At 35.5% G+C, this 25,831-nt stretch overlaps 5 protein-coding genes across 16 annotated transcripts; 3 read left to right on the forward strand and 2 right to left on the reverse strand.

Moving 5' to 3' along the window:
• The first annotated feature begins 692 nt into the window (after positions 1-692).
• On the forward strand, positions 693-5,485 carry LOC101220729 (protein IQ-DOMAIN 1). Of its 6 annotated transcripts, XM_011659935.2 has the most exons (7): positions 709-1,021; positions 1,134-1,278; positions 1,883-1,990; positions 2,637-2,771; positions 3,738-3,965; positions 4,553-4,666; positions 4,773-5,485. In XM_011659935.2, exons 3-7 carry the CDS (start codon positions 1,916-1,918, stop codon positions 5,151-5,153), a joined length of 933 nt encoding a protein of 310 aa, XP_011658237.1. In that variant the 5' UTR covers positions 709-1,021; positions 1,134-1,278; positions 1,883-1,915; the 3' UTR covers positions 5,154-5,485. The 6 variants fall into 6 exon arrangements, with proteins under 6 accessions (XP_031743405.1, XP_031743403.1, XP_031743404.1 ...); XM_031887545.1 differs by having other exon boundaries at positions 693-1,278; positions 4,813-5,098; XM_031887543.1 differs by having other exon boundaries at positions 707-1,278; positions 2,640-2,771.
• A 264-nt stretch (positions 5,486-5,749) lies between these two features.
• Positions 5,750-8,528, forward strand: LOC101217880 (nudix hydrolase 15, mitochondrial). 2 transcript variants are annotated; one of them, XM_004134624.3, is made up of 6 exons: positions 5,751-6,311; positions 6,510-6,652; positions 7,385-7,504; positions 7,615-7,800; positions 7,956-8,108; positions 8,191-8,528. In XM_004134624.3, the coding sequence occupies exons 1-6, from the start codon at positions 5,951-5,953 to the stop codon at positions 8,278-8,280; spliced, it is 1,053 nt and encodes a 350-aa protein (XP_004134672.1). In that variant the 5' UTR covers positions 5,751-5,950; the 3' UTR covers positions 8,281-8,528. The 2 variants fall into 2 exon arrangements, with proteins under 2 accessions (XP_031743402.1, XP_004134672.1); XM_031887542.1 differs by having other exon boundaries at positions 5,750-6,311; positions 7,956-8,528.
• Positions 8,529-8,604: 76 nt separating this feature from the next.
• LOC101217637 (magnesium-chelatase subunit ChlI, chloroplastic) lies at positions 8,605-10,635 on the reverse strand. Its single transcript, XM_004134623.3, has 3 exons — positions 10,402-10,635; positions 10,127-10,233; positions 8,605-9,800 (listed from the first exon to the last, which is right to left on the reverse strand). Exons 1-3 carry the CDS (start codon positions 10,505-10,507, stop codon positions 8,751-8,753), a joined length of 1,263 nt encoding a protein of 420 aa, XP_004134671.1. The 5' UTR covers positions 10,508-10,635; the 3' UTR covers positions 8,605-8,750.
• Positions 10,636-11,587: 952 nt separating this feature from the next.
• On the reverse strand, positions 11,588-13,289 carry LOC101220490 (spermidine coumaroyl-CoA acyltransferase). Its single transcript, XM_004134887.3, has 2 exons — positions 12,291-13,289; positions 11,588-12,193 (listed from the first exon to the last, which is right to left on the reverse strand). Exons 1-2 carry the CDS (start codon positions 13,094-13,096, stop codon positions 11,644-11,646), a joined length of 1,356 nt encoding a protein of 451 aa, XP_004134935.1. The 5' UTR covers positions 13,097-13,289; the 3' UTR covers positions 11,588-11,643.
• Positions 13,290-14,414: 1,125 nt separating this feature from the next.
• On the forward strand, positions 14,415-24,139 carry LOC101220259 (uncharacterized protein At4g18490). Of its 6 annotated transcripts, none has more exons than XR_004217218.1 (17): positions 14,417-14,726; positions 15,128-15,148; positions 15,251-15,378; positions 15,676-15,766; positions 16,120-16,246; positions 16,463-16,651; positions 16,776-17,063; positions 17,188-17,925; positions 18,229-18,411; positions 18,797-18,898; positions 19,038-19,223; positions 19,320-19,494; positions 19,633-19,700; positions 19,789-19,825; positions 19,918-20,070; positions 20,314-20,607; positions 23,777-24,139. XR_004217218.1 is itself a non-coding variant. In XM_011659941.2 (17 exons), the coding sequence occupies exons 3-16, from the start codon at positions 15,703-15,705 to the stop codon at positions 20,586-20,588; spliced, it is 2,487 nt and encodes an 828-aa protein (XP_011658243.1). In that variant the 5' UTR covers positions 14,418-14,726; positions 15,251-15,378; positions 15,676-15,702; the 3' UTR covers positions 20,589-20,607; positions 23,777-24,139. The 6 variants fall into 6 exon arrangements, 2 of the variants coding, with proteins under 2 accessions (XP_031742549.1, XP_011658243.1); XR_004217219.1 differs by having other exon boundaries at positions 15,133-15,148; XM_011659941.2 differs by lacking the exon at positions 15,128-15,148 and having other exon boundaries at positions 14,418-14,726; positions 20,314-20,424; positions 20,523-20,607.
• The last annotated feature ends 1,692 nt before the right edge of the window (positions 24,140-25,831 follow it).

The following is a 25,831-nucleotide window of genomic DNA, read 5'->3' on the forward strand; positions in this document are numbered from 1 at the left end:
TTGGAAACTGGGAGCTTAAATAAGAAACACTAAATAATAATTCCAAAATTAAAGAAATATGAAGACTTTGGCAGCTGTGACAAAATTCTTGGTTTATCTAAAGTGGTTTCTCATTCATATGATTGTGAAATGATGTCAATCATATTAGATTTTTTCTTCATCAATGAGTTAAGTTTTTGTTTTTCGGTTAATTCACAATTTTAGTCATTTTTTAATGGTAATAGATCAAATAGGTTAAGATTAAGTTGCCCTCAATCTTCTAATAATTTATTTTTTCTATTTTGTAAAATTTGACATGAAATTTCAAGACTTGATTAAAGGAGGTAAAAGTTATTTATTAAATTTAAAATTTTGTGAACATAATATGTGATAGCTTTTTAAAGCTTACACTTTCGGAACATTCCAATATTTATATTGGTTAGAAACGTTTTATATTTTTAAAAATTCATAGCTTCATTAAATACAAAAAAGAAGAAAAACTTGAGATCAAACTTCGTGTTGTAAACGGAAGCAAAGAAATCAAAGATAAAGAAATTTAGGACTCCGTTAATTTATTACTACATAAGAAATTTAATTATTTATAAATAATAACAATAATTTAAAAAGTGTCTATCTCAAAATAATAATAAGAAGAATAAGAATGAGAATAAAAATAAAAATTGTGAATGATTGATTGCTTAGAAAAGAGAAAAAGAGAAAAAGAAAAAAAAAATGACGGCCGACAAGAATTGCGTAATGTACAGATGTCGCAAAGGAGTGCCGGTGAAATACCAATTTTGTAACGTTTTGCTTAGTTCAATTATTCTATGGTGCTTCTTTCTCAATAATCCACAGATTACACCTGAAATGTTCCTCCGCCGAGGGAGATGAAGGCCGACCCATTTCTCGATCGGAGAGTTCGTTCCCACGTCGCTGTAGAGAAACCCACCAACCCTTTAATGGTGACCGTACGATCTTCCTTCTCATGAGCTGTTGCGCGTTGGTTGAGCCTCTGATTGAGGGCGGGAAGAATATTTTAAGGGTTTTTTTCTTTTCTCTTTAAAATTATTTTCATTGGGAATTTTTTGGGAGAAAAAAGGCTGGTGATGGGCCATGGCCAATCCACATTGCAACAACCACTTTTATTCTCTCAGGATTTGCCTTCATCTTTACTACTACGACTTCACAAAGCTGGACCAGTTGTCGACTGCCTTCTCTTTCCAAATTGGAATGGCTATGCTTTAGAAGTTTAGAACTGTCTCTTCATTGATTTCTTCTCCTGCCTTTTCCTTTTCTCTGGTATGTCTATTCTTCACCCTCCATTTTTTCCCTTTTAATATCACTTACATTTCTATGTTGACATTTGAGATATGGGATTTTGTATTTGGTAACAAATGGTAGATCTGGAAGTCTTAGAAGCTTACTGATGGGGGATTTTATAAGTTCTAGTGCTTGTTGTGGTAAATATTGACTATGTTTTGTGATTCTTTTTCGGATTTCCCATATCTTCTGTGGTGATGACTGTGATAGTAGAACTTATAATATGGTTTTCGCTGTTCTTTGGAGACTCGGAGGAACAGAATATCTGTGTTGCTTGTTAATGAATCTCGTGATCTTGAGCGACTGGTTGAAAAACTAGTTGCATTGATCTGAGATTGATGGTTTTGAAATGCGTGGTATGTTTGGTAGGCAAATGTTCAATTGGTAACATCTTATCTTTGTTTCTTTCGTGATTGGTTTGTTTCAAGCTCAATTCTGCGTTTACTGTGGGATCTGCACTTATAATTTGAAGTTCTTAAGGGGAGACTTAATAATGGAATATTGTTGAAGCAGACAAGGCTTAGTCAACGCTTGCTTACTGATGATATTAGTGACCATTTGATTAACGTAGAACTCTTTCTAGCTTGTTTAGGATACAAGCACTTCGTTTGCAAAGATGGGTTCTGGACGTTGGTTTAAGGCAGTAATTCGCTTAAAAAAAGTGAAAACCAGCAGTTCGAAACAAACTAAGGTATGACTATGCCATTTCCTGTGCTTAGATTGTGGCTGTTTTAATTCATTTTTCTTTGTTCAAATTATGATTCTTGGCTCTTCGGTATGGAAAAGAAGGGAAATGAAATGGAGAAGTTTTAAACTTCAATTCATTAGTTCGCATTCTTTCACTCTCTTGTACATGTCTTCCATGTTCTATAAGGTTTGGGCATTCTGTTATAGTTAGGACTGGTCTTCTTTAAGCTTGCCCTAGCTCGATCATCTTTTCATCTGTATGCTTTTGCTAACCTCAAAGGTTAGATTGATACTTTAAGGGATCACTTGGTGGAAAAAAACTTGGGTAGAACTCAATTCTCATTAGTAATTAGAATATAAACATTTTTGCGGAGAAAAAAACAACTAGTTGGGATTCATGATGTTTTTGCCGGAGTTAGTCTTTCCCAGCGATTTCATAGTACCAGTTAGGGTTATTTCCTTTGGTTGAACAAAGAGCTGTTGAATAGTCATACAAGCCGTTTCCCCCTTTTGATAGCTGGTTTCCCAGTCCTGCTAGCTGCTCAAAAACTAACTGGATTTTTACAGATTGGTGTTCAACTGTTAATATACTCCTGTCTTAGTAGTTTTCTTTCTTCTTTTTTTTTTTTTTATGGAAATCATCATGTCAGGAGAAATTGGATGATTTTCAAAAAGATTCCCCAAGGTTTAAAAGTGATGGTGCTAATGGGAACAGTAAGTCTCTTTCAATGCCGATTGAAGATGTAGCTGCAGTTCGGATTCAGACGGCATACCGAGCATATCGTGTGAGTTACTATGTCTACTTGGCCTTCTTCCCATCTAAAATATAGACTCCAAGATGGGTTTATTAATCTCACATGCTTCGTTTGTTTGTTACCCATATGCTTTTAAAAATGGTGTTTATCATTTCTAGATTTCATAACCAGGATTGTTGGAACATGCAAACATTTAGAACCCTGGCTGTTTGTGTATCTCAAGAAATGAGGAATTTGTAAATGCAGTAATCTTACCATGTGAGAAAGTGATAGAGCGAGATAAATCAACTTGAGCGTAACTCAAATGTTAAGATATTATAATCTCAGTCAAAAGGTTGGAGGTTTGAATTTCCACCTTTAGATATTGTTGAATGCGTGAGAGAACTTGTTAATGCGCTATAGAAGGAGGCCAACTTGAAAATAATTCAATTATAACCTCAAACAGAACTTTGAGCTTTAGTAGGTAATGGTTTTGTGGAAGAAGGATTTGCCTCACTTCCTACCAACGAGACAATCTTTGACTAGCTCCAGCTGTGTGGCTGGTCAAGGCATTATTTCAACGTCAGAAAGTCCCAAATACCTTTTAATACATGGTTGTAATTGGAAACTTGATTTAAATGAGCAAATAACATAAAAACTGATTCTTAAAATTATATTTTGTTATCACTCTCAATGATTATGTAATGGAGATGCTTAAGCCTTTTTTTTTTTTTCCTTTTAATTTCTTTTTTTTTGAAAATATATGCTGGTTTGGGATTTTATGTAACCAAAGGGTGAGTGTAAACATCACCTGGATATGGAAGTCATAGGATCAGAAGCAGATAAAGTCTCTCCATGTCCGTATAGAGATAAAGTTTTGCTTCCTCGAATTTTGCAATAATAGATCTAAATTGCCTATTATGTGTTATAAATAAGCATAGTAGGCTGCGGGCAGGATTTTATTATCTTGTGTGTTCACATAGCTGTTAATGCTTTTTATATTTTTATATATTTTAGGCCAGGAAAAATTTACGTCTCTTGAAAGGGGCCTTCAGACTGCAGAATTTGACTCAAGGTCATTCCGTTAGAAAGCATGCTACATCTACATTAGGTTATCTTCATTCATGGAGCCATATACAGGCTCAAATTAGGGCTCGTCGACTTTGTATGGTGACAGAAGGACGACAGAGACAAAAAAGATTAGAAAATCAACGAAAACTTGAAGCTAAGCTTCATGATATAGAGGTCAGTCTGCCTTTTCTCATATGTGTTTTAAGTTCTCACATCTACTTGATTTTACTCTCGATATACAGTTCTTGTTTTCTATTTTGTTTTTTGCATCCTGCAGTTAACCATTCAACCAAGGCTTTTCTTGATCATTTTCTTTTTCACGTGGCTTAATGATTATTCTCGCTCTCACTCTCTAGCTGAGTGAGACCAGGAAAAGGACTTTGAAATGGTACAAGGAAAACTAAGCTTATAGTTACAGAAAGCTTGTTCAAGCCATATATGCCAAAAGAAATTCAAATAAGCTGTAACCACAGACTTTCCTCCCCTATTTCCCAGATGACCATCGATTGAGAGCAAATGTGAGGAGAGGCTAATTGGTGTGGAGAACTGTGCGCCAATTGAAGTTGAGAAAAGCTTGAGACTACAAAATTGCTTGCCAAAATGACATTTTAAGAATAAACGACTCTTTATGCAATTGGTTTGAATAAAAAGAATGATGTTTGAAAATTGCAATTATTTACCTTTTCCATATTTCCTGCACAAAGAGCAAAATGATCATGGTCATATTGGTCCTATTAAGCAGTAGTTTGAATGGATTGCAGGTGGAGTGGTGTGGGGGTGCAGACTCCATGGACGGGATTCTTTCAAGGATACATGATAGAGAAGAAGCAGCTGTTAAGCGCGAGCGTGCTATGGCATACGCATTCTCACATCAGGTATGGTAATCCCTTAAAACGTTACATTTGGTACATCACAGTGACCATAATCTCCATTCATGCAATCTAACAAAGGGTTCATTTCATAATGCCCTAAAATTTTTAGTGGAGAGCAAACTCTAATGAGATGTATGGGTTGGGTAAAGATGAACTTGGTAAAGCTGATTGGGGTTGGAGCTGGAAAGAACGATGGATAGCTGCTCGTCCATGGGAAAGCCGTGTACCATCTCAGTTTGTTAGTCCAAAGAAATCTACAATCAGACAATCAAGCAAAGTCAGTAAGAGAAACTCACCATCCCCTAAAGCACGAGGTCCAATGAAACCTCCTTCCCCGAATGGGAAATCATCTGCAAAGGCTCGGAGGTTGTCTTATCCAGCAACAGAGAAAGCCGAGAAACTGGCTACACAAGAGAAAGGCGTCAAAGAAAGCGTTAAAAATGACAAGAATGACGAAGGGAACACCAAGAAAGAAGAAACAACACCCTAATCGATGCCATTTATAGAATGCAAAACGTGTTCATATTTTATCAAAGAAAACCAGAGAGGAAAATAAAAAATGTAGAAGCCATTTGTTTTCTGTATGTAATTTCTGATGATGTTCATTCATTGAGTGGTGTGAGGTAATGTATTATTGGCATGCAGACTGATCCCCGTGTCATTATTTCTTATATGTCCTTTCCTTTTTCTTGTTATGTATATTTGAAAGAAAAAGAAAGTATTACCTAAGTTATAATGTATATGATACGAACAGTGTTGATGATTTTGACATTATTTGGTAGCTTGAGATTGCTATATAACCTCCATAAATGGTTTCAAATCTTTCTTTTCCTGTATCTAAACAACCATAATGAAAACAAAGAAACTTTTGTATGGTAATCTAGTCACGTTCAAATTCCTCCGTGTAAAGTTATGATCTGTTACAACACCTGTTCTCCTTTGCGATCCATGTTCGTGAAGATGCAATAAGTGAATAGTGAGCCAATTCTCAGAGTTACCTTTTGAATATTCACGGTTCATGTTAGGTATTTTAACGTGTCACGTAAACAGTGGAAATAGCCATTTATTAATAGCCATTTATGAACTTTTTTCGAGAAAGAGAAGAAAAAGGAAAGCTTTTGAGTTTCCACGTTCTTTCTTCCAATCGCAGAGGCCAGAATCAAACTCCTCATACAAACCAATGCCTAAAGCTAGAGAAGGCCAAAAACCCACCAATTGTTGTCGGTAACGGATTGTCTCATTTATTTGATGATTTATTCGTGAAGAAATTTGAAGGGCTTTAAATTCATGATTTCAATATTAAGAAGGCTATCGAAACCATTTTTGTGCACTACTCGTGTCTCAAAACTCATGGATTCTTCTGCGGACTCTTCTGGGTGCTCAAGAAGATTAGTCGCTTTGGCTCAGCAACTCCGCCTTTACAAGCCGCCTCCATTGTTGGACGACATAGAGGAGCCAAGCAGTGAGGAGAGCAATGGAAAGGTTGTTTCTCAAGTGGGTTTTCCTGAATCAACCACTCCAATTCCTCGAGACCCAGAAAGATTCAGACCCAAGAGAGCGGCTGTGTTGATTTGCCTTTTTGAAGGGAATGATGGCGATCTGCGGGTCATTCTCACCAAACGATCCTCGAGGCTGTCTACTCACTCGGGTCAGTGCAGTTTTGGTTGCCCCTTTTGGTTTCGATTGAATCTAAGAATAAGGAAATTAGAATTTACTTTGATTTTTTCCCCCGAAAATGGAAAAGGATTCATATATCTATTGACTACATATCAAGTCAACCCGAACCATGTTACAATTTTCCTTTTATTAGTCGTTAAGCTATAATTTGGGGGGAATTTGTTTGCAGGTGAAGTTGCATTGCCTGGAGGAAAAGCAGAGGAAGGAGATGAAGACGATGGGGCGACTGCGACGAGAGAAGCAAAGGAGGAGATTGGCTTGGATCCTTCGCTTGTAAATGTTGTTACTGTTCTCGAACCATTCTTGTCTAAGGTATTTACTCTACCTCTCCCACAAAATTTCTGGACTTTCGATAACTGATGAGTATTTGATTGATCATTGAGGCACCTTCTTGTGTGGTACAAAACAGACTTTATTCTTAAATCATAGGAAACAATTGGTTTATATTTAAGATCAAATTAAGTAAAAGCTTCAAATTTTGGTACTCTAATGCATGAAACGATTCTGTTTCCAAGAGTTTTTGTGAAAATTCTCTCTACCTGAGTGCAGATTTCTAGGTAAACTTCTGCTAATCCCAACTATAAATAACTATTGTTAAACAAAAAATGAGGATTTAGGGAATGTCAGAAGGTTTATTTGCTGGTACAATGGAGTTTTATGATGATTTGGAGTTTGGTTCCATCACTTATAGGGCTTCTTAACGTCGAGTTATGAAGACTCGAAGACGTTTCCAATGCTTTCTATGATTAGGTAACTACACTTGGCCTATATAGAAACACCAATAGTAATTATTCTTTTGTTCCTTTGGGACTCGAAGAAACCAAAGTTTCTTTAAGAAATCTCACTTCTTTCAGTGGAAGAACTATCGTGTATCCTTGTCCAGGATTCACCAGCATCGTGTCATCTCTGAGTTTATAAGCTTCGTTAGACTCCAGAGCCTAACCTTCGGAATTTTAGTAGTTTTGACTGCAGCAAGAAGCATATACTTACACTAGGGATTGTGATGATCAGCTCAGTACATGTACCATATTTTTTTCTTTGCAGCATCTCCTAAGAGTGGTTCCTGTTATCGGCATTATGAATGAAAGAAATGCATTCAATCCCAGGCCGAATCCTGCTGAAGTGGATGAAGTATTTGATGCTCCACTTGATATGTTTCTTAAGGTTATTATCTTCATTTGGTGGATAATTAAAAATACAACTATCTTCTGTAATTGTTCTTGAACCCTTTATTGAATTCTCGATGTAAATGTTCTCCTAAACATCTGATGCAGGATGAAAATCGGAGATCGGAGGAAAGAGAGTGGATGGGATGCAAATACCTTGTTCATTTCTTTGATTATGAGACTGAGAATAAGAAATTTGTGATATGGGGTTTAACTGCTGGGATCTTGATAAGGGCTGCATCAATAGTACTTCAAAGCTCACCACCTTTTCTGGAGCAAAACCCTATCTTCAAGGTTCCAAGAATTGTAGCTAAAGATACTATTATGCCTTAGAGTTGAGATTGTTGTTGGGGGTGTAGACTACATTACAGTCCTGTGTTATTATGGTTTCAAAGTCGGACATTAACTGAAATAAGATTTTGATGTTAATGTTTGATATGAATAAAAAGGTAGAAGATTCCAAAGATTATTGCACTCATCTGGAGCCAAAAATAAAATTCCAGAGTAGAGGAAGCCACCAGTATCATGTGCTGAGGAAAATATCTTTGAGAGTGAATGCTAGGAACAAACTTGCTGCAGTTGCTGGTATAACGTCTTCAATGGTATATCTCTCTCTTCCGTTTTTGCTCTATGCTTGGTGCAGAACTCTCCATAACTTTAAGGCATCTGATATTGAAAATGCAGAACACGATTCACAGCATGGAGAGCTTAAGCAGCTGTCCGTTAACAGGGCTGGCAAGTGTACGTGGGTTCAGAACTCATTCGTTCTTCTAGATGATAACATTACTTACCATCGTCTATGGTTCCAAAGTTCAATAGTGATGTTGACCAAAGTGGCTAATTTGATTAGTAGCAAAGACAAATTATTGTAAATCAAAAACCGATTGCTTGTGCTGCAAAAACTTCACTGCTAATCTTGATGTTCCTTCAATGTAAATATATTCTTCAACTTGAGCTTTTCTTGTAGACAACATTCATTTTACTGTTGGATTGAAATGGAGATACTCAAATGAATTATAGGATGCATGAAGTTCTAAGGGGAAATAACTGGACCTTGTTTTACAGCAAAGTAGATATCATAAATTTCTCTCCATATAATTAAGTATTAAATTACCTGTGCATTGGAAATCTGTAAATTCTGCTCATATAAACGGAAGGGGAAACATGAAAAAAAGCACACTGGTGTCACTTTGTTACAACTAACAAAAAGAGTTGCAAAGAGAAGGCTATTTATTTCACCTTTCTCAGCTAAATACCTCATAAAATTTCTCAATGACAAGTAAACCGGAATCAATAGACTCCAGTGGATCCTTTCTAAGACGATGTCTTAAGCAGTTGGGAATGACGGTAGCTATGTCCTCAGCAGCAACTTTATCCCTTCCCTTCAGAGCTGCAAGAGCCTTTGCAGCTCTATTTGTCACTATGTCTCCTCTCAATCCATCGACATTCAACTCGGCACAAACCCGGGAGATTTTCACTTTCAGATCCTGATCTATCTGAACAGAAGAAAGGGAACTCCTAGCTGACGAAATTTGTTGCTGCAACTTTTCTTGCTCTGCCTTGTAAGATTCACGGAATTCCTTAGGATTCTGGTCGAACCGAGCCCTCTCCTCGACAATCTTCACTCTCAACTCTGCATCTCTTACAGTACCAACTTGTGCATGCATTCCAAACCGATCGAGTAACTGTGGCCTAAGCTCCCCTTCTTCTGGATTTCCCGAACCAATCAAAATGAATCGAGCAGGATGGGAAATGGAAATGCCCTCTCTCTCAACTGTGTTCCAACCAGAGGCAGCCGAATCCAGTAGGACGTCAACTAAATGATCATCCAAAAGATTTACTTCATCCACATAGAGAATACCTCTGTTAGCTTTAGCAAGAAGTCCAGGCTCGAATGCCTTCACACCTTCAGTGAGTGCTTTTTCAATGTCAATAGTCCCACAAACCCTGTCTTCGGTAGCACCCAATGGCAGATCAACCATATTAATTTTGGTCATCACCACTGATAATTGCTCTCCTTTCCCCAGACTTTCCCTCACTTCAATACCCATTGATTCAGGGTCCTCAGGGTCAGAATTGTAGGGATCTCCAAACACAACCCTGATTTCAGGGAGCAAATCAACCAAGGACCTAACTGTGGTTGATTTTCCTGTTCCTCTATCACCCATGATCATGACACCTCCAATTTTTGGGTCAATAACGTTCAGTAGAAGACATAGTTTCATCTCATCCTGCCCTACTATGGCAGCAAAAGGATAAACTGGCCTCTGACTCTCTTTTGAGATATTCACAGCCTGAAAAATCAGTAATATATTATTATTCACTCGTATGACCTTGAAACAAACAATCAAACAATTTTCTACGTCATTTTTTCAATGGTAGAATTTTCCCCTTTGTTATTCACTCTTAAAGAAACTGTAAAAAGAATCGTTTAAATCAAGATCCATTTAGTTCATTGACCGGTAAAGATATCAAATTTCTTCAGTTAGCTTTCACAATGCAGTATACATTTAGATTACTGGAACTGGAACGCGAACAGCAATTTAAAGTTTTAAACAGCTTCATGAGTGCAGCTTGTATACACAGAAACAGACTAAATTCCAGGTGGGGAATAACAAACCTGCTCGGCAGTGTTTATTTCAGTCGCAACATTGCATTGGACCTGAGGCCTTCCCTTCTTCCCCTGAATCCTAATACTCCCAATAGATTTCTTCCCATTACCATGAGCTGCAAAATTACCAAATGCTTTACATCTCCATGAGAACAACAAATAGAGACGAGTAAAAGAAATTAAAAACGAAACCGGAAACATAAAAGAGGAATTAAAAGACGGCAATAAGCAAGAAACGGAAGAGTAAAGAAAGAAGAGATTGAATAATTTGTAAGGAAATGTACCTGGGGTTAGAGAGAGGAGAGGTAGGAAATGCCTAGGGGAGGGAGAAGAGAGGGATCGAGAGGCCAAGATCGCAGTTGAGGAAGATCCTCCGAGAGCGAACGCCATGGCCGAGTTTCTGTTCTGCAATGGGTGGGAATCCTTAGTGATTCGTTCCCAACTTTAATAAATGGTTTGTATTGGTTTGTTAGGTTGCGGATAAGAGAGGATAGATTTCAATACAAACGTCTGCCTTTTGCTTCTCGTCTAACATCCAAGCCTACTCATACTATGCAAATACCCAAATTTTTAGTGCCACGCTAGCCCATACTACCAATTTCATTTATTAACTTACGCTAAGTGGTTAACAATAAACTAAGGTAGTAAGAAAACTTTTCCGTAAAACTATATTACTAAAAAAGAATTTCATACCGATGCTCATAAAAATAGATCAGATAAAAATAGGTCGAATAGTTTATTTTTAGTCTCGTACAAAAAAGTTAGATCTTAGTTCATATGAATTATTAACAAGTTTTCGTCAAGTTTTAGCGATCAAATTTTTATTTTTAGAAGTATAGAGACTAGAATTTGCAATTTCCCAAAAAAATATCTTTGATATTTTGCATATTTTAAAAAAACATTCCAATTTTTTCAAAAGTTACCCCGGATTGTATGAAAGCTTCAAAACTGATTTGAGAAAAAACAAATTAACAAAATCAATTTTTCCAATTAGACAATAATTTTTTTGAGTGATTTTTTAACAAAAATTATCTATCGCCTAATTCCTGATTTTGATTAAAGAAAATGTAAGGTGACCTTTTCAAAATCACTCCAAAGTTCAACTCTTATAAGTAATTTTTATTTTTTTTTAATTTAAGGGATAATAATGATAGACTTATGTAAAAATAGCAAAAAAGAAATTATAATAATAGAATTCATATTATAACATTTTTTAAATTTACAAAAATAGCAAATTTAAAAATGACAACACTATGTTAGTATTATAATTATTATTTGTTAGTCATATGATTATCATATAGACGTATAATATTACTAATTTTACAATATTCACAATATGGAGATGAAAAAAAAAGTGCCATTAGCTATTTTTTTTTTTTACATTCTAAATAAAACTAAAAGTCTATTAAGTAATTACACATTTTTGATATATTTGCAGGTTTATTAAATATGATTATTTTTCAATCGAGAAAAGTAAATCAAAATAAAAAAATTATTCTGAAATTCTTTTATATTATTCCGTTAATTTAGTGTCGCGAATTTAGGTCAACAACCCCGAAATGATCAGCACCGAATTTCTTCATCTCCTCCCTAAAAGAAGGCATCGCGGTTTTTCTCAAAGTGACGGAGACCTTAAAACCAGCCTCACTTGAAGTTGCACAAGAATGAGGCAAGAAAAAGCAAGGCTCTACGCTTCCGAGAAGGAAACGAGAAACCGGCAACACCGTAACCGGACCTCCCCAGCCAAAATCCACCGTCGAATGCCCCAAATGTCTCCAGTCTGTGAACGCACTCACCTCTTTCCCCCCCGTGATTCCATCCTCACGATGAATCTCTTGGAAGTCCACGAACGACCGAACATACCCATCATTTATATTGATTTTGCTCTTCTGGATCTTCATCGCCGTCTCCCAAATGGGCTGCTCTCTGAGCTCCTCCGCAGTGACTGTAACGTAAATTGGAACACAACCGTTCCCCCAGTAACCCACTGGCAACGGCGGTTTTAGTTGTTTACGGATGTTCGTTGAATACACGAATTTCACTTTCTCACTCCCTGCAATTGCCGAGGCTTTTACTCTGAAAAATGGAAAGAAATCCCAAACAAAAAGTAAGAACAATCAAAGATCAGACACCAGGGATATCAAATTAGCAGAAATACTAAAATTCAACTCACTTGGCCCGCCATATATATGCACCCAAGGCTTCAAAGGCGGTGAATCGAGAACCAGACTGTTTGAACAAAATGCTTTTGAACTTCTCCAATTGATCGTCCGAAACAGGGAAGCACTCTCTCACCACCTCTCCAACTTCTTGACTGTAGGGTAAATTTCCATGTTCTAAACTCAAAAATTCCCCGATTGGTGCCTCAATTCGGGGCAGATTCCTCGGGCCCAGCAAATTTGCTCTATCCCAGACTGGCTCGATCGAGACCGTCCTCGCTCCACGAGCCAATTCAGCCACAGCATTGAAAAACTGAGTTGCTCCAAGTCCATCGCACACAGAATGATGAATGGAAGCTCCAAGAGTGAACCCACCACATTCGAAGAGCGTAACTTGTAGAATACAAGGGTGATTCAGCCCCTCATTCTCGTCCGGATCGGGCACCAACTGTTCCACAAAAGTTTCATCCGGGTTATCGAGGTAATCAACGGACGCGAGTTCACAGTCCACAGTGGCGCGAATGAGAGGGACGCCTTGACCGTGTGCACAGAACAGCTCGAGACGGTGGCTGTGACGACGAAGAGTTCCGGCGAGGGGATAGTAATGGAGAAGGGCGGAGGAGAGGGCAGTGGCAATGACGTCGAAGGGATCAGGGGAAGGAGATTGGGGGGTGTTGGTGGAAACATAGGCCCGAAGGTAACGAAAATTGACACGGAGATTGGGATCTGTGTCGAGAGGAGAAAGAAAGAGGACATGGTTGTGAGCGAAGGTGGGCCGAGAAGGAAGAACCGGAGTGGTTGCTGATACCGTGACTCGCATGGCTGTATTGTTCGAGTTATGGTTGCTGAAGGTGCATCCGATCTCTATTGATTTTGTAGTGCGTTTTCACTTTTGCAACGGAACTCGGTAGCGGGGGTTGGTGGGGGTTAGGGCCAGGGGTACGTTGCTTTTTGCTGAGTGGTGAATGCCAATGGGCGCGACGTGGAGCATACTGCTTCTCTAATAAACTCTTAACCTAACATTTTATATTTTCTCAACATTAAAAAAAACATTTATGTAATTACTTATGTAATTTTATTTTGATTTGTGTGATTTCTTGTTCCACTTAATAAAATATAACAATAAAATTTAATTCCATTTACTTTATAATGGGATTATTAGGAAAAAAAAGGTGTTTTAATTTTTTTAAAAAAATAGGTTTTCAAAACTATTTAGATAAAAAGGTGATTTTTTTTTGGTGTGACGGGTTCATTTCTATAAATTATTCTTATTATTATTTAATTATAAAAAAATTAGTTGAACAATCGAAATGGTAACTTTATTGTTTAATTTATTTCGTTTTTAATAAAATTAACTATCTTTTTTTAACTTTATAACTTTTGATATTGTATAGATTCAATTTCAACAGTCTAACTTTTGATATTGTATAGATTCAATTTTCAAATGATTCATTTTGTTACAAAAAAAATTTAGTAATTTTAAATTCATGAAAATTACAAATTATTTATTATTAAAAATAAAGGTAATAGGAAATGGAAGGATAAATTTAAGGATAAGATATAAATCAATAATAAATCAATTATGTGTATATGCTTGTGATTGAAGAACAAAAAGTAAATCATCCTTTTTAATTTTATGAAAATAATTTTACAAAAATTTTATTTTTATGTGGATTTTGTTATTTTTAATTTTTAATATTGTAAACTTATAACAAATGTTGGAACATTGTACCATCTTATAAATTCAAATTTTTACTTAAAATGTATACAAAATCGTATTTAAAAGCATGTATGTGTATATACATAGGTAGATAGATATATAGATATATAGATAGAGCAATAAAATAATAATAATAATATTATTATTATTATTAATAAAAATATTAAGAATAATATTAATATTAATAAATATTATTAAGAATATTAATAATAATAATGATACTAAAAATAATAATTGATAATAATTAAAAATAATAAATTAAATGAGATGGGACACTTACGCTTTCTTTTCCTTCTTTTAGGTATCAAGAAGTGAGAAAAAAAATGACTCAAGAGACCCGTTCTAATAAAACAAAAAATCTACCATTTTTATTCAAATACTTTTCGAAACACCTTTTTATCGATTTAAAAAAAAACCATCCATTTCTTCCATTAGCCTCAGTCAAATAATTTCAGATTGTGCCAAAATTGCTATAGTTTATTATTAACATTGACATATTTGCAATTGAAAAAAGAGAAGTTGAAATCAACGGACTTGCGCGCCATGGACGAAGGAGATTGGGGGGCGTTGATGATCCTTGCGCGCCATGGACACAAAAAATGCATATAAATAGAGACATTTGAATAAAGCTCTCCATGTTCCGTTCTCGACGAGAGCCTTCTCTGGCCTCAGCCACTTCCGACGAAACACAGGCATTGTTCGCTTCTCTATTCTATCGCTGAAATTCCAGGTCTCCCTCTATCTCTATCTCTCTGATATCTATCTAACTCGCAGATATTGTTGTTTGTGAAAACCTCATCGCTCATTTTGCTTCTTATATCAATATTTTTTTTGGATCTTTTCATTACCGTTCAATGTGCAGTGGAAAAAGTAAAGGACGAAGTAAAGCTGTTCTCCGCTGAATCTGTTTTCGTTTGATTCTGTATGATTAGTGTCCGTTAATTTCTTTGAAGTTCATCTGTCATCCTTTGGAGATTTTTGTTTCTGCATTCTTTGCATTTTGTATTTGTCGGAATAATTTGCTTTCTTTCTGTGCTTGATTTTTTTTTTTTTAGTCAATAATTTTCGCTGATTGGTTCATTTGATAGTTCGTTGGAATTTGATAGTTTATCATCTTTTAATGCGTCTCAGTGCAGGTGCTTGTTGTACATGGTACATTATCGAACTATGTTCAATCTTGTTTGCATTATAACTCATCTTGTTCTAGAACACCATTCATAGAGATCTCAGTTGATGCTTTTGTTTCAACTTTAGACAAGTTCTCTCTGGAACACGTTCTCAAGCAATTTGGTGTAGACTAATCGCTGGAGTTTGTGGTTCCCCATCAGAAGAATTATCGAGGGCTATTTTGTATTTTGTGTGTGTTTAATCCTTAATTACAGGTTAGCAGCTCTGCAGCTTGTTCATTTTTTAAGATTTTCACTATGTTTCCAAAGAATAAATTTGTTTAATTTAGCATCCTGTTTCCTTTGTATATTAGTCGAATTTACAATCTTAGCCAATCAGGCAAAAAATTTAGATTATTCAATCGACCATGATTTAGCCGTAGAGTTTATTTTTTTTATTTCTTGATAGGAATAGAAAATATTGAGAAATTTAGGCGAATGCTTAGTGGGAACACCATCTTCAAATAGTTTATTCTCTATGGAAACATCATCTTGTCTGATCACTGTCTCTAGGGGTCTCAACGAGTCCAGCATAAGCGGATGGCAGAATCAAGGAAAGGAGCATCTTCAGCTACTGATCTTAGAAAAAAGGATTCTCTTCTTGGTATGCACTTTTAGCTTTCAAATATAGAAGGAACATAGCTTAGTACTTTGTTTGTATTACCCTACTAAGAAAAGATAGATACATAACTTAATTTTTAATTTGCTTTCTTGCCATAATCCTTTTTGTTAGCAGTTTGCAAAGTTAGAAACTATGACTCCTGAATTGTTATAAATAAGGGAAAGGATACCTTTGAATGTCACGTTAGTATTCTAGGCATAGGATGAAGTGTGAAGCAAGTTTATCTATCTATTTTCAGATGCCGTGTTCAAACTCCAATTAATGTAAACATGGCTGAATTTCTGATTGTAAGGTCCTAAAAAAAGGTAATGGAACCTCTACTCTCCTTGACACAGATGAGGACATCGATAACGAATTTATGAAGTCCTGGAAATCAATATCAGTGACAGAGGATGACATGGTGGACTTCAGTTTTAGTACGGCCTCAAAAGGGAAGATTAAGGCCTTTGATTTCGGAACTTTGTAAGTATCACAAACTAGAAATTTGAAGTATTTTGGATAGACCTTCAATCATCTTCCAAGCCTTATCAGTCTCATTTATGGATAGTTGTCTTGCCACAATGTCATTTTCATGTTCATGCACTAAAAGATCCAGCGATGTGGGATCTCAAACTCCATGGCAGGAAATAATTAATGGATGCTACATGTCATTGAAAAATATTATTTATTTTCTTCCAGGGATGATGATTTCAATCTGGATGGAAGTTTTGAAAAGTTATCATCGTTCAAGATTGACATGCCAGATCTCGACTTTTCATCCCCACCCAAAAAGACTGAAAAGGCTAGGAGTAGCGGTAAAGAAGGATCATCCAATGGAAATATTCAAAAAGATATAGACAACTTAAATTTCTCTTTTGATTTTAAAGAGTAAGTGGAGAACACAATTAGAGAAAAGTTTCTTATTACTCAAGAACTGTCTTTTGAATTTTAGACAGCCATGCGATTGAAACCTAACTTACAACTTCTCATTTTTACTCATGTCTGGAATAAGATTGGATAGCTTTGATGTTGATAAAAGTTTACAAAATGGAGAAAAGACTTGTATACAACAGCAAGATTCCAAGGCAGTTTCTTCTTCTAGAGTTGAGTGTGAAGCTTCTAATATTCACAGAGCTGAAGAAAACACTGCAATTGATAATAGTATAGCCAAGAGACTTCCAGCATCAGGAAACGAGAAGAAAAAGATTGAAAAGGCCAGGAATAGCGGTAAAGAAGGATCATCCCTTGGAAATATTAAAAAGGATATAGACAACTTAAATTTCTCTTTCGATTTTAAAGAGTAAGTGGAGAACACAATTAGAGAAACGTTTCTTATTACTCAAGAACTACCTTTTGAATTTTAGATAGCCATGTGATTGAACCGTAACTTACAACTTCTCATTTTTACTTATGTCTGGAATAAGATTGGATAGCTTTGATGTTGATAAAAGCTTACAAAATGGAGAAAAGACTTGTATACAACAGCAAGATTCCAAGGCAGTTTCTTCTTCTAGAGTTGAGTGTGAAGCTTCTAATATCCACATAGCTGAAGAAAATACTGCAATTGATAATAGTATAGCCAAGAGACTTTCAGCATCAGGAAACGAGACTAGTTCTACAGTCGAGAATTTTCAGGGAGATTGTGGTGAGCTAGTGTCGGAAGAAGCGGATGGTACATCACATGAAGCAATAACTTCAACACCAACTACAAATGAAGAGGAAAAAGGTTGCTTGTCTGAAAAAGAAGTGGCAAAGAGTAGTCATCAAGTCATTCATGATGTACCGGTCAACTGTGTTGCCAGAAATGCACCTGAAAGTACTTCAGAAACCCAGTCTGAAATTTGTTCGGAAAGAGGAGAACTAACATCAGTTTCAGGTGGAACTAGAAATGTCACTGATGAAAACATAGAGTCTGATGTAACTTGCTCTAGAAAATTGCCTCAAAGCTATTTGTCTCTAATAAATATCCCTGCATCGGAAAAGAATAAGTCAGAATGCAACCAGCTGAATAAACTTGTTGATAATGTTCAACTGGCTGAAGTTCATTTAGATCTCAAAGATTTTTCAAATTCAGATGTCCCGAGGAAGCTTTTGCCTGACACGCAGAAAATCAGAGAAAACCAAAATTTGAAATTGAAATTGTCTACAGTTCCCTTAAGCAGGTTAAATATTCTGCTTTATCATATTACAGTATTGGATAAACAAAATATTTTAGTACAAAAATTTACTTTAGATTAATTAATTCTGATCTTCTCCATTGGAAATGTGAAAGTCGTTGAACAGAAGTACACAGCTGGAAATTATTTGCCTCATGTATTTGCACAAACTCTAAACTCATGTTTAATGAATTACTGTGCTAGAGATGTTGTGCAATAATGAATAGCACATCCATGACTTGAGCTTTCAAAGAAATGCATGATAGGATCTCATAAATTTGTTTTTTCTTTTGCGAACTCCTGATGCAGAGGACCGCCGCCAATAAATGAAGTGACAGTTAAAGAAAAAGAAATGGGTAGGAATTCATCATTGTCAAGGACAGATGATAGCAAACCTCAGCTACATCAATCATCATCTATTAGTACAAAACTTTTCTCTTTAGGCACGAATAAAACTGATGCTCCAAATCAAATTCCGGCAGCTGGAGACGGGTACGCTGTTTTCTAATTACTAATGCCCCTTATGAAAATGTGCTTTATATTACAATCGCACTACTGGAGCCTGGAGGCCAGTTGATCAACTATATGGTATGACATTTGATGGTTGACAAACAACAAACACGATGATTGCAGTATATGACCATGGAAAGACTTTAATAGCAGCATTGGTAATGTCAAGCTAGGCTTCTTAATATGAACTTTTCAGTTCGAGCCTCTACAGCTTCATATTGGCTTTGTTAAATGTCATTTTACTATAAACGTTTGAAATTCCGATTTCATGACAGTTGGAAATTGCACTTTTCCCATGATTTGGCAATGGCCATTCCATACAATAATATGGCCACGATGTTTTCTTCTGATTATAGACAAATCACAGGAACCTCTGCAGAGACTCTCGATCACATAATAAAGGAGCAAAGACAGCTCCGCCAGTTGCAATACAACGTGAAAAGAACTTAGGAAAGCTTGGTGCTTTAAGGTTAGGCATACTATTGGGTGTTCTATTTTACGTTTGGACTATGTCTTAAACTTCATTTTGAGATGGAATCGCCTATGCCTAACAAGGGTGTGCAGAATAGTATATGTTTTATTTTTTATATTATTTCTTATTCTTGCAGTGCCAGAGTTAATCCTAGCAATTCGTGTGTAAGAAAAAGTACTCAAACACATTGCAGTATGGAACCACAAAAATCATCAATGCTACATAGTCAAAACGCAAAGACCATTTCAGCTCAAGGGAATAAACTATGTTCTATTAAAGCTAGCTTAATATTTCCGAATCCTTCCAGCTTGAAGACTTCTAGGTATGGTGTTCGTGTGTTCTTTTTTTTTTTTTTCAAACCTCTCTTCAAAACATACTGATTAATATTTGTAAGATCACGTCATTCTTTTTTGTTTAGAGGATTTGGAGGAAAGCAAGTCCTTTTGAGTACTGGAGGTGTGCAAGAAAAGAAATTATCAGAACAAGCTACGGAAGCAAGACAAAGAAGTAAAAAGTTTGACATTGGCTACTGTGCTGAAAACCCGGAGAAACAAAAACTTCCGATCTCCAACATGAAGCGTAAAGCACTAGAGGTTTATATCTTTAGCTCATAAGTCCACGTCACTAAGGTGTTTAGAATAATTTTTCTTTTTAGTCCCCAGACCTCAAAAAATTCTCTCCCTAAGATTCAAGTAGACATTACAGATTTTTTACTCCAAAACTATTTACAGGGACCAAATGTAGATTCAATGTTGTTAAAACCTCTGAAGCTCTTTTGTATATCACCTGGTGAATTTAGGTGACATCATACCATTAATCTCATTCATCTTTTTCATTCATTGGATGATTCTCTTGATTAATTAGTTGCTTTCCCAAATCACTTGCAGAAACTCCAAAGAGCCATTGGAGAAAAAGATAGAACAGGTTCGGCAATTGGTTGAATGGATTTAAGAAATAAAAATACGAATCAATGTCTGTTATTTTTCCATTCTGTTTTCCATTTTTGGTGAAATCAGGTTGAACGAATGAACACTGCCTCCCATGATCAATTGCCCAACAGTTTTGAAGATACTTGTGTGCCAAATATGATGGAATTGAAAGTATCTTTGGTTTTTGAAAATAATCGAAATGTTGAAAAAGCAGAAGCCTATTCACAGCAGCTTGAGGATGTAAGTGAACTGCAGAATATTTTGTCCTTTGTCAGATTGAAAAGTAACATTCTGGTGATTTTCATTTGGAAAAAGGAGCTAAAGATGTACAATGACCACGTTGAATTGACAAAATGGAAACATGAAAACAACCTTGCATCGGAAAATGAAATGCTTTCAGTAATGTTGCAAATACAACCTTTAAGCTTTTAGAGTAACCTGATGTAGAGACCTCATGAATCTATTGTTTAAATTTCTTACCAGATGTGCAATATGCTGAAAAAGAAGCAAAATGAGGCCAAGGATATATTAGTCCGAGCCCTTGTTAACGACAATAATCTACTCATGCTCAATCATCCCAACTATGAGGAAAAGATATCCTTCTATGGCATTTTCATTTTTAAAATTTTGGGGTTTTCTTTTCTCACTTCTTTATCCAAAGCCCAACTCTGAATTCCTTCACGATTTTGAACATTATGAAGGTACAGAAATTTGCTACCCAACTGTTGTCCAAGAAGCTTCAGACAGAAGCAGCTTGAGCCTTAATTCCATTTACAGGTATGCAAATATCTAACCAATTCGAGACCCTCTGCACACATTTTGTTGGGTTCATTAGGCATTTTTTCGCTTTGTTTCGGAGTAAATGGAGAACTAAAATGTATATCATGTTGGGAATGGCGGGTTCTCATTTTCCTAAGCGACAGACTAATGAGATATAATTTTCTAGGACAATGAATAATGTTTACACACCTAAAGATATGGAGTGAAAACTTTAGTTATTATACATCTTTTTATCTCTTTCTTTTCTGCTGTTCGAATCGCAGATGGGATTGCAGATCAAGAGTGAAAACTTGGGTTCTAGGTAGATCCTATTTTTAAGATAAAAGACTGAAGAAAATCAATTCAATAGAGATTTGTTGGACTTTACGGATTAACTTTATAAATTGTGGATTTGGAAAAGCGTTTAAAATAGGTGTTTTATCTTAATGATTTTTAAACTACATTCAGATTAGCTCAAAACTGCCGAAGATGGGTTTGGAACAAGCTCAATAGTTCACCTTCATTTACTAGGGATGAAATTAGATATCAACTTCCAGTTCTCAGTTAGAAAAGAGGAAATGACTTGCTCAAATAAGAGTGCACCTAAAATAAGCTCCAGTTTGTCTTGGTCCATTTGTTGCGGCGGGCAATTTGCCAGTGGCCAATTTCCCATTGCTAGCATTCGCATTAACTTCAACTGGCCGCTTCTTCTTTAAACTTCATCCAATGTCTACATTTCTTTTCCTCTTTAAACCGTCCAACTCTTTTTGACTGCCTTCCACAAATCTGACATGTATACGATATCAAAACGTGGCCACAGGGAATAATAAGACAAATTTTTTATTTTTGGTTCAAATGCTAGTCAACATCGAAAAAGTCTTAACCAAAAGACAAAAATAGAAAATAGTAAACTACCACTAACATATATTTGATTTCTATTAGTTCTTTAAGTTGATAAGTTGGATAAAATTGAGACTCTGGGCGGAAAAAAAAACAAAAAAAAAAACAAAACAAAACAAAACCAGACAAACAAACAAAGGGGAAATTAGGCTGACTATTTGCTGAACTACAAAGGAGCTGGGCGATGAGGACCATCTTTTCAACTTTGGCTAGCCAGATAGACAAATCCAATTATCACTCTGCACTTTATCACATCTACGTACACCAACCTCAGAACAACCTATGTATGAGTCGTTGTACCAGATTTCTCTTTGGGATATATTTATTTATTCAAATGAAATCTCTTTGGGATATATTTGATCTAGTTTTATATAAAAGTAATATACAGAGTAGCTTCATAAGAAAATTTAAACCTCCTCATGTTTATCCTTGGTGCATCGTCAAGAGATAACTAAAAAACACTCGCAAGTAATTAAAAGAAAGAGTAAAGAAGGTTTATAAGAAAAAGCCGCAATAGTCTTAAAAAAAAGAAGAAGATGTAGATAAAACAACTATATCTTTGTTTTTTTTATCATTCCTCTTCTGTGGGCCTCAAATCCTCTAACAGTGCCTCAAGAATTAGCTGAAAATTTTATGGCAGTTTGTGGATGCTTTATATACGGCATTGAATTGGTACTTGGAACCGTATTATATCATTTACTTCAAGTTGTCAATTAGGTTCCAGCCTCTAGAGTATTATCAATTTCTCGGGACATTTATTGCAGAATATTAGGTCATGGTAGGCTGTAAAGCAAATTCTGTTAAAGGAGGATTAAAATGGAAATATCTTTTGTGAAAATAAGGTAGTGTTCCTTAGATGAAGTAAAGGATGGATACCAGCTAATTTCAGAAGCTTTCATTACTTTGGATATTTTCATTTTCCACGGGCTGTTTTTCTTTACAATCATATGATTCCCTTCGTTTCCTCTCTTTCATGCCTAGTTCCAGTCGAGGCTTCCTCTAACTGTCTTAAAGAATTAAATGAATGGTTTAGCATGAATAATATTAGAGAAGTGTAAATAGCTGCCAAATTGGATTCACCAACCAACCCTATCGAAGTATTAGGAAATGGAAATTTGAATTGCAGTATCACAAAAACCACTACCTCTTGAAAATACAATGTATTCATCTCATTTGAGGATAACAAAAACAATCGTCCTGACTAGGATTGAGGAGAAAAGTTCTAGCACTATGGTAGTATGGGATGCTTATTGGCTAGTGATTGATTTCTATTCATTTTTAATTACATTATTAGTTGTTTTAATATTTCATTTTAGGTTATTATAAGCTTCTTTTTTGAACTTTAAGACTTGTACGTGTTTATTTAATTTGTGATTTCCTAAACCTTTAGAATTAACCATATAACCTTTATACTTCGAAAAAGTTTCTAAATAATATCGCCTATAAAATTTTAATTTTGTTTAATAGATCTGCCATTCCTTCACTTGGTTTAACAATTTTTAAGTCCATTGAAATCAACTTGCCATGTAGTATCCTTAAGTATTGTGCCTGATCAACGTTAAAAGTATAGTATAGAGACTAAATGGATACAATTACAATTAACTTGAGAGTTTTGAGACAACTAATTGGTTGATGTGTTATAATTTTGCCCAAAAGGTTAGATGTTGAAATTCTCAACTAAAAGCAATTATTGAAAGAAAAAAAAATTCACATTATAATTTACCAAAAACATTTAACTTTTGGGATTATGGAAGCTTGGTGATCTAGGTAGAGACAGGGAGCCGACCGACAGTTGCTCCAAAGGCCTCGTCTTTAAAAAATAATCAGAATAAAGTCTTAAAAATTAATTAGGATGTATTCTTGTGTAGATCATTTTTTTTTCCTGTTAGGCTTCACCTCGAGTCATTCGTTGCTTTGCCTCGCTAATCCCAAGTAACAATTACATTTCCCTATTTGAGTGAATGAAGTATTGATCAACAGATTTTTCACGACAGTTTAAAGATCTAAACAATTTTCTGCTTAATTGGCCCGATAGATATCATGCTAAAGCTATGTAAGAGGACAAAATATGAATTCTTTAAGTTGAGCCAATAAATTCAGTTAGGAATAATTAGATTAAAAAAACGTAAAGATGGTTTTGGCTCGAGTATAAAAAGCTGCCATATCCCAACACTACTTAACACATCGCCAAAAACTATTGCTTCAAATACAAACAGATATTAAATAGCAATGGCCAAGCTTAGCTTGTGGGTATGCCTGATCTTGGTGGCCTCCTACTGTTTTGCAGGCTCTGAATCTCGGCAACTTGAACCAAAATTAGCTGCTAAGTCACATCGGCCAGCGCTGTTGGGTTCCAGAGACAACTTTCACATTGGAATGGTAGCCGTCGAAGGCTCCGGAAGCATTCCTCAACGAGGGGTGGCTCGCCTGTCACCGGGAGGCCCTGATCCCCGCCACCATTGATCTTTAGAATCCTTCTCCATGTGTTGTGTAAGAGAAGTTAGTCTAGCAGGCTCCGATTCTGTTATTACCGTTTGACGTAGGAGATCTGAAACTAAAAAAATTGGTATTTGGATTTCACAATTGAATAACTTTTCGTCCATTTGACAGTAATGACATTTTTTTTTCACTTCTCCTTATCACCTTGCAATTTTGTGCCCTTTGGAAGTTTTGAAAGTAATTGTTTCAATATTGAAGGTTGGTGGATTTGAATAATCTTTTGTTTGCCTCATGTAACTAACACATCAATAGCTATCCACATGACATTCAGTCTCAGACAAGAATATTCCTGTTCAAAATCCTTCACTTTCATTCTTGGATGATCTTCAACAACGTGGAAACATTTTAGTGTTTTTACAAGTTTTTGCCACGTAATCAATAATTTGTTTTTTTGCCACGTAATCAATAATTTGTTTTGAAATGAAAATGAGAATCGTATCAACTTCTTTTTTCTTCACACAAACGACAATAAATATCAAAATTCGAATAGCGTGCCTTCAAAAGTCTACCATAGAATTACATTATTTTCTAAGTCAAATACCAATTAAACCACATTTATAGGAATTTAAAATTCTAAAGCTCTTAAAATTTCTTGTTTCATTGGCTAGATATGTTATTACATCATATTTTATAGAAAAAATGTTTAGGTTTGCTCTTCACTCTGTACCTAACGGTTTTTTTCCTTAAAAAAGAATATATATATTTAAAGTTTTCTTCTTTTCTGCGTAAAAAAAATTATACGAGAGGTCGGCAATTGGTCAAGATCACATCATATTAGTTCTACCAATTGTTTAAGTTGAACCAACAAATCCAGTACGGAATAGTTGGATTAAAAAAAGCAAAGATGGTTTCGGCACTAAAGTACTATAAAAACCTGCCACATCTCAACACACTACTACTTAACACGTCGCTACGAAAACTATTGCTAATTGATATTCAAATTCAAATACAACTTCCCTTAATATTAATAACAAGCAATATGGCCAAGTACTTTAGGTTGTGGGTTTGCCTCATCTTGTTAGCCTCCTACTACTTTGCAGCCTCCAATTCTCGACTACTTCAATCAGCTGATTTTGAGGCTAAGTCATATAAGCCAGCTCTGTTGGGTTCCAAACACAACTTTCAACTTGCCCTTGTGGCCGTCGTCGAAGATTTTGGAACCATTCATCAACGTGAGGCAGCACGTCAGTCACCGGGAGGCCCTGATCCCCACCACCACTAATCTTCGTAAAATCTTTTCATTCTCACATGTTATTGTATTATAAGATTAGGAATTGGCTTGAGGATTTGTGATATATTATTATTGGTGTTGTGATGCCGAAGATGCACAAAAAAAACTACAAATATTGGGAATTGACTATGTATTCCTCTAATTAATGTCAAGTTTGTGTTTTTCTTTCGGAATATTTTTGTAATTTTGTGGCCTCCAAGTTTTTCTTTTTGATCCAATTTTATTAGTTCTTTGTTCACTACGTTGTATACTCTTGCCTGACTTCTTTTATGAAACTAAACAGCGGTCCTAATTTCTTAATCTTAAAGTTGAGAAATTAACTTCTTCCTCCACCCTTCCTTTTTTCCATCTTAATTAATCTCTACTTTTGCAATTATCGCAATCATGGATAACCTCCGTCATACTATCGATAACTCTAAAGGATTATTTAATTCAACAAAAGTATTTTGAGATTCGTTTTTTAACAGAAAAATTAGTTTTGAGATAAAATCTCGTATTATTTAGTATGTTTGAACACTCGATCTAGAATGTCAAATAATAAAAAAAATATATTTTGAAAGACAATTTTAAACCATTGAATCGTATACTTTGTTTAAGATTAATTTATGAGTT

Source organism: Cucumis sativus, chromosome 6 (genome assembly GCF_000004075.3).
Source record: "Cucumis sativus cultivar 9930 chromosome 6, Cucumber_9930_V3, whole genome shotgun sequence".
Classification (NCBI taxonomy): domain Eukaryota; kingdom Viridiplantae; phylum Streptophyta; class Magnoliopsida; order Cucurbitales; family Cucurbitaceae; genus Cucumis; species Cucumis sativus.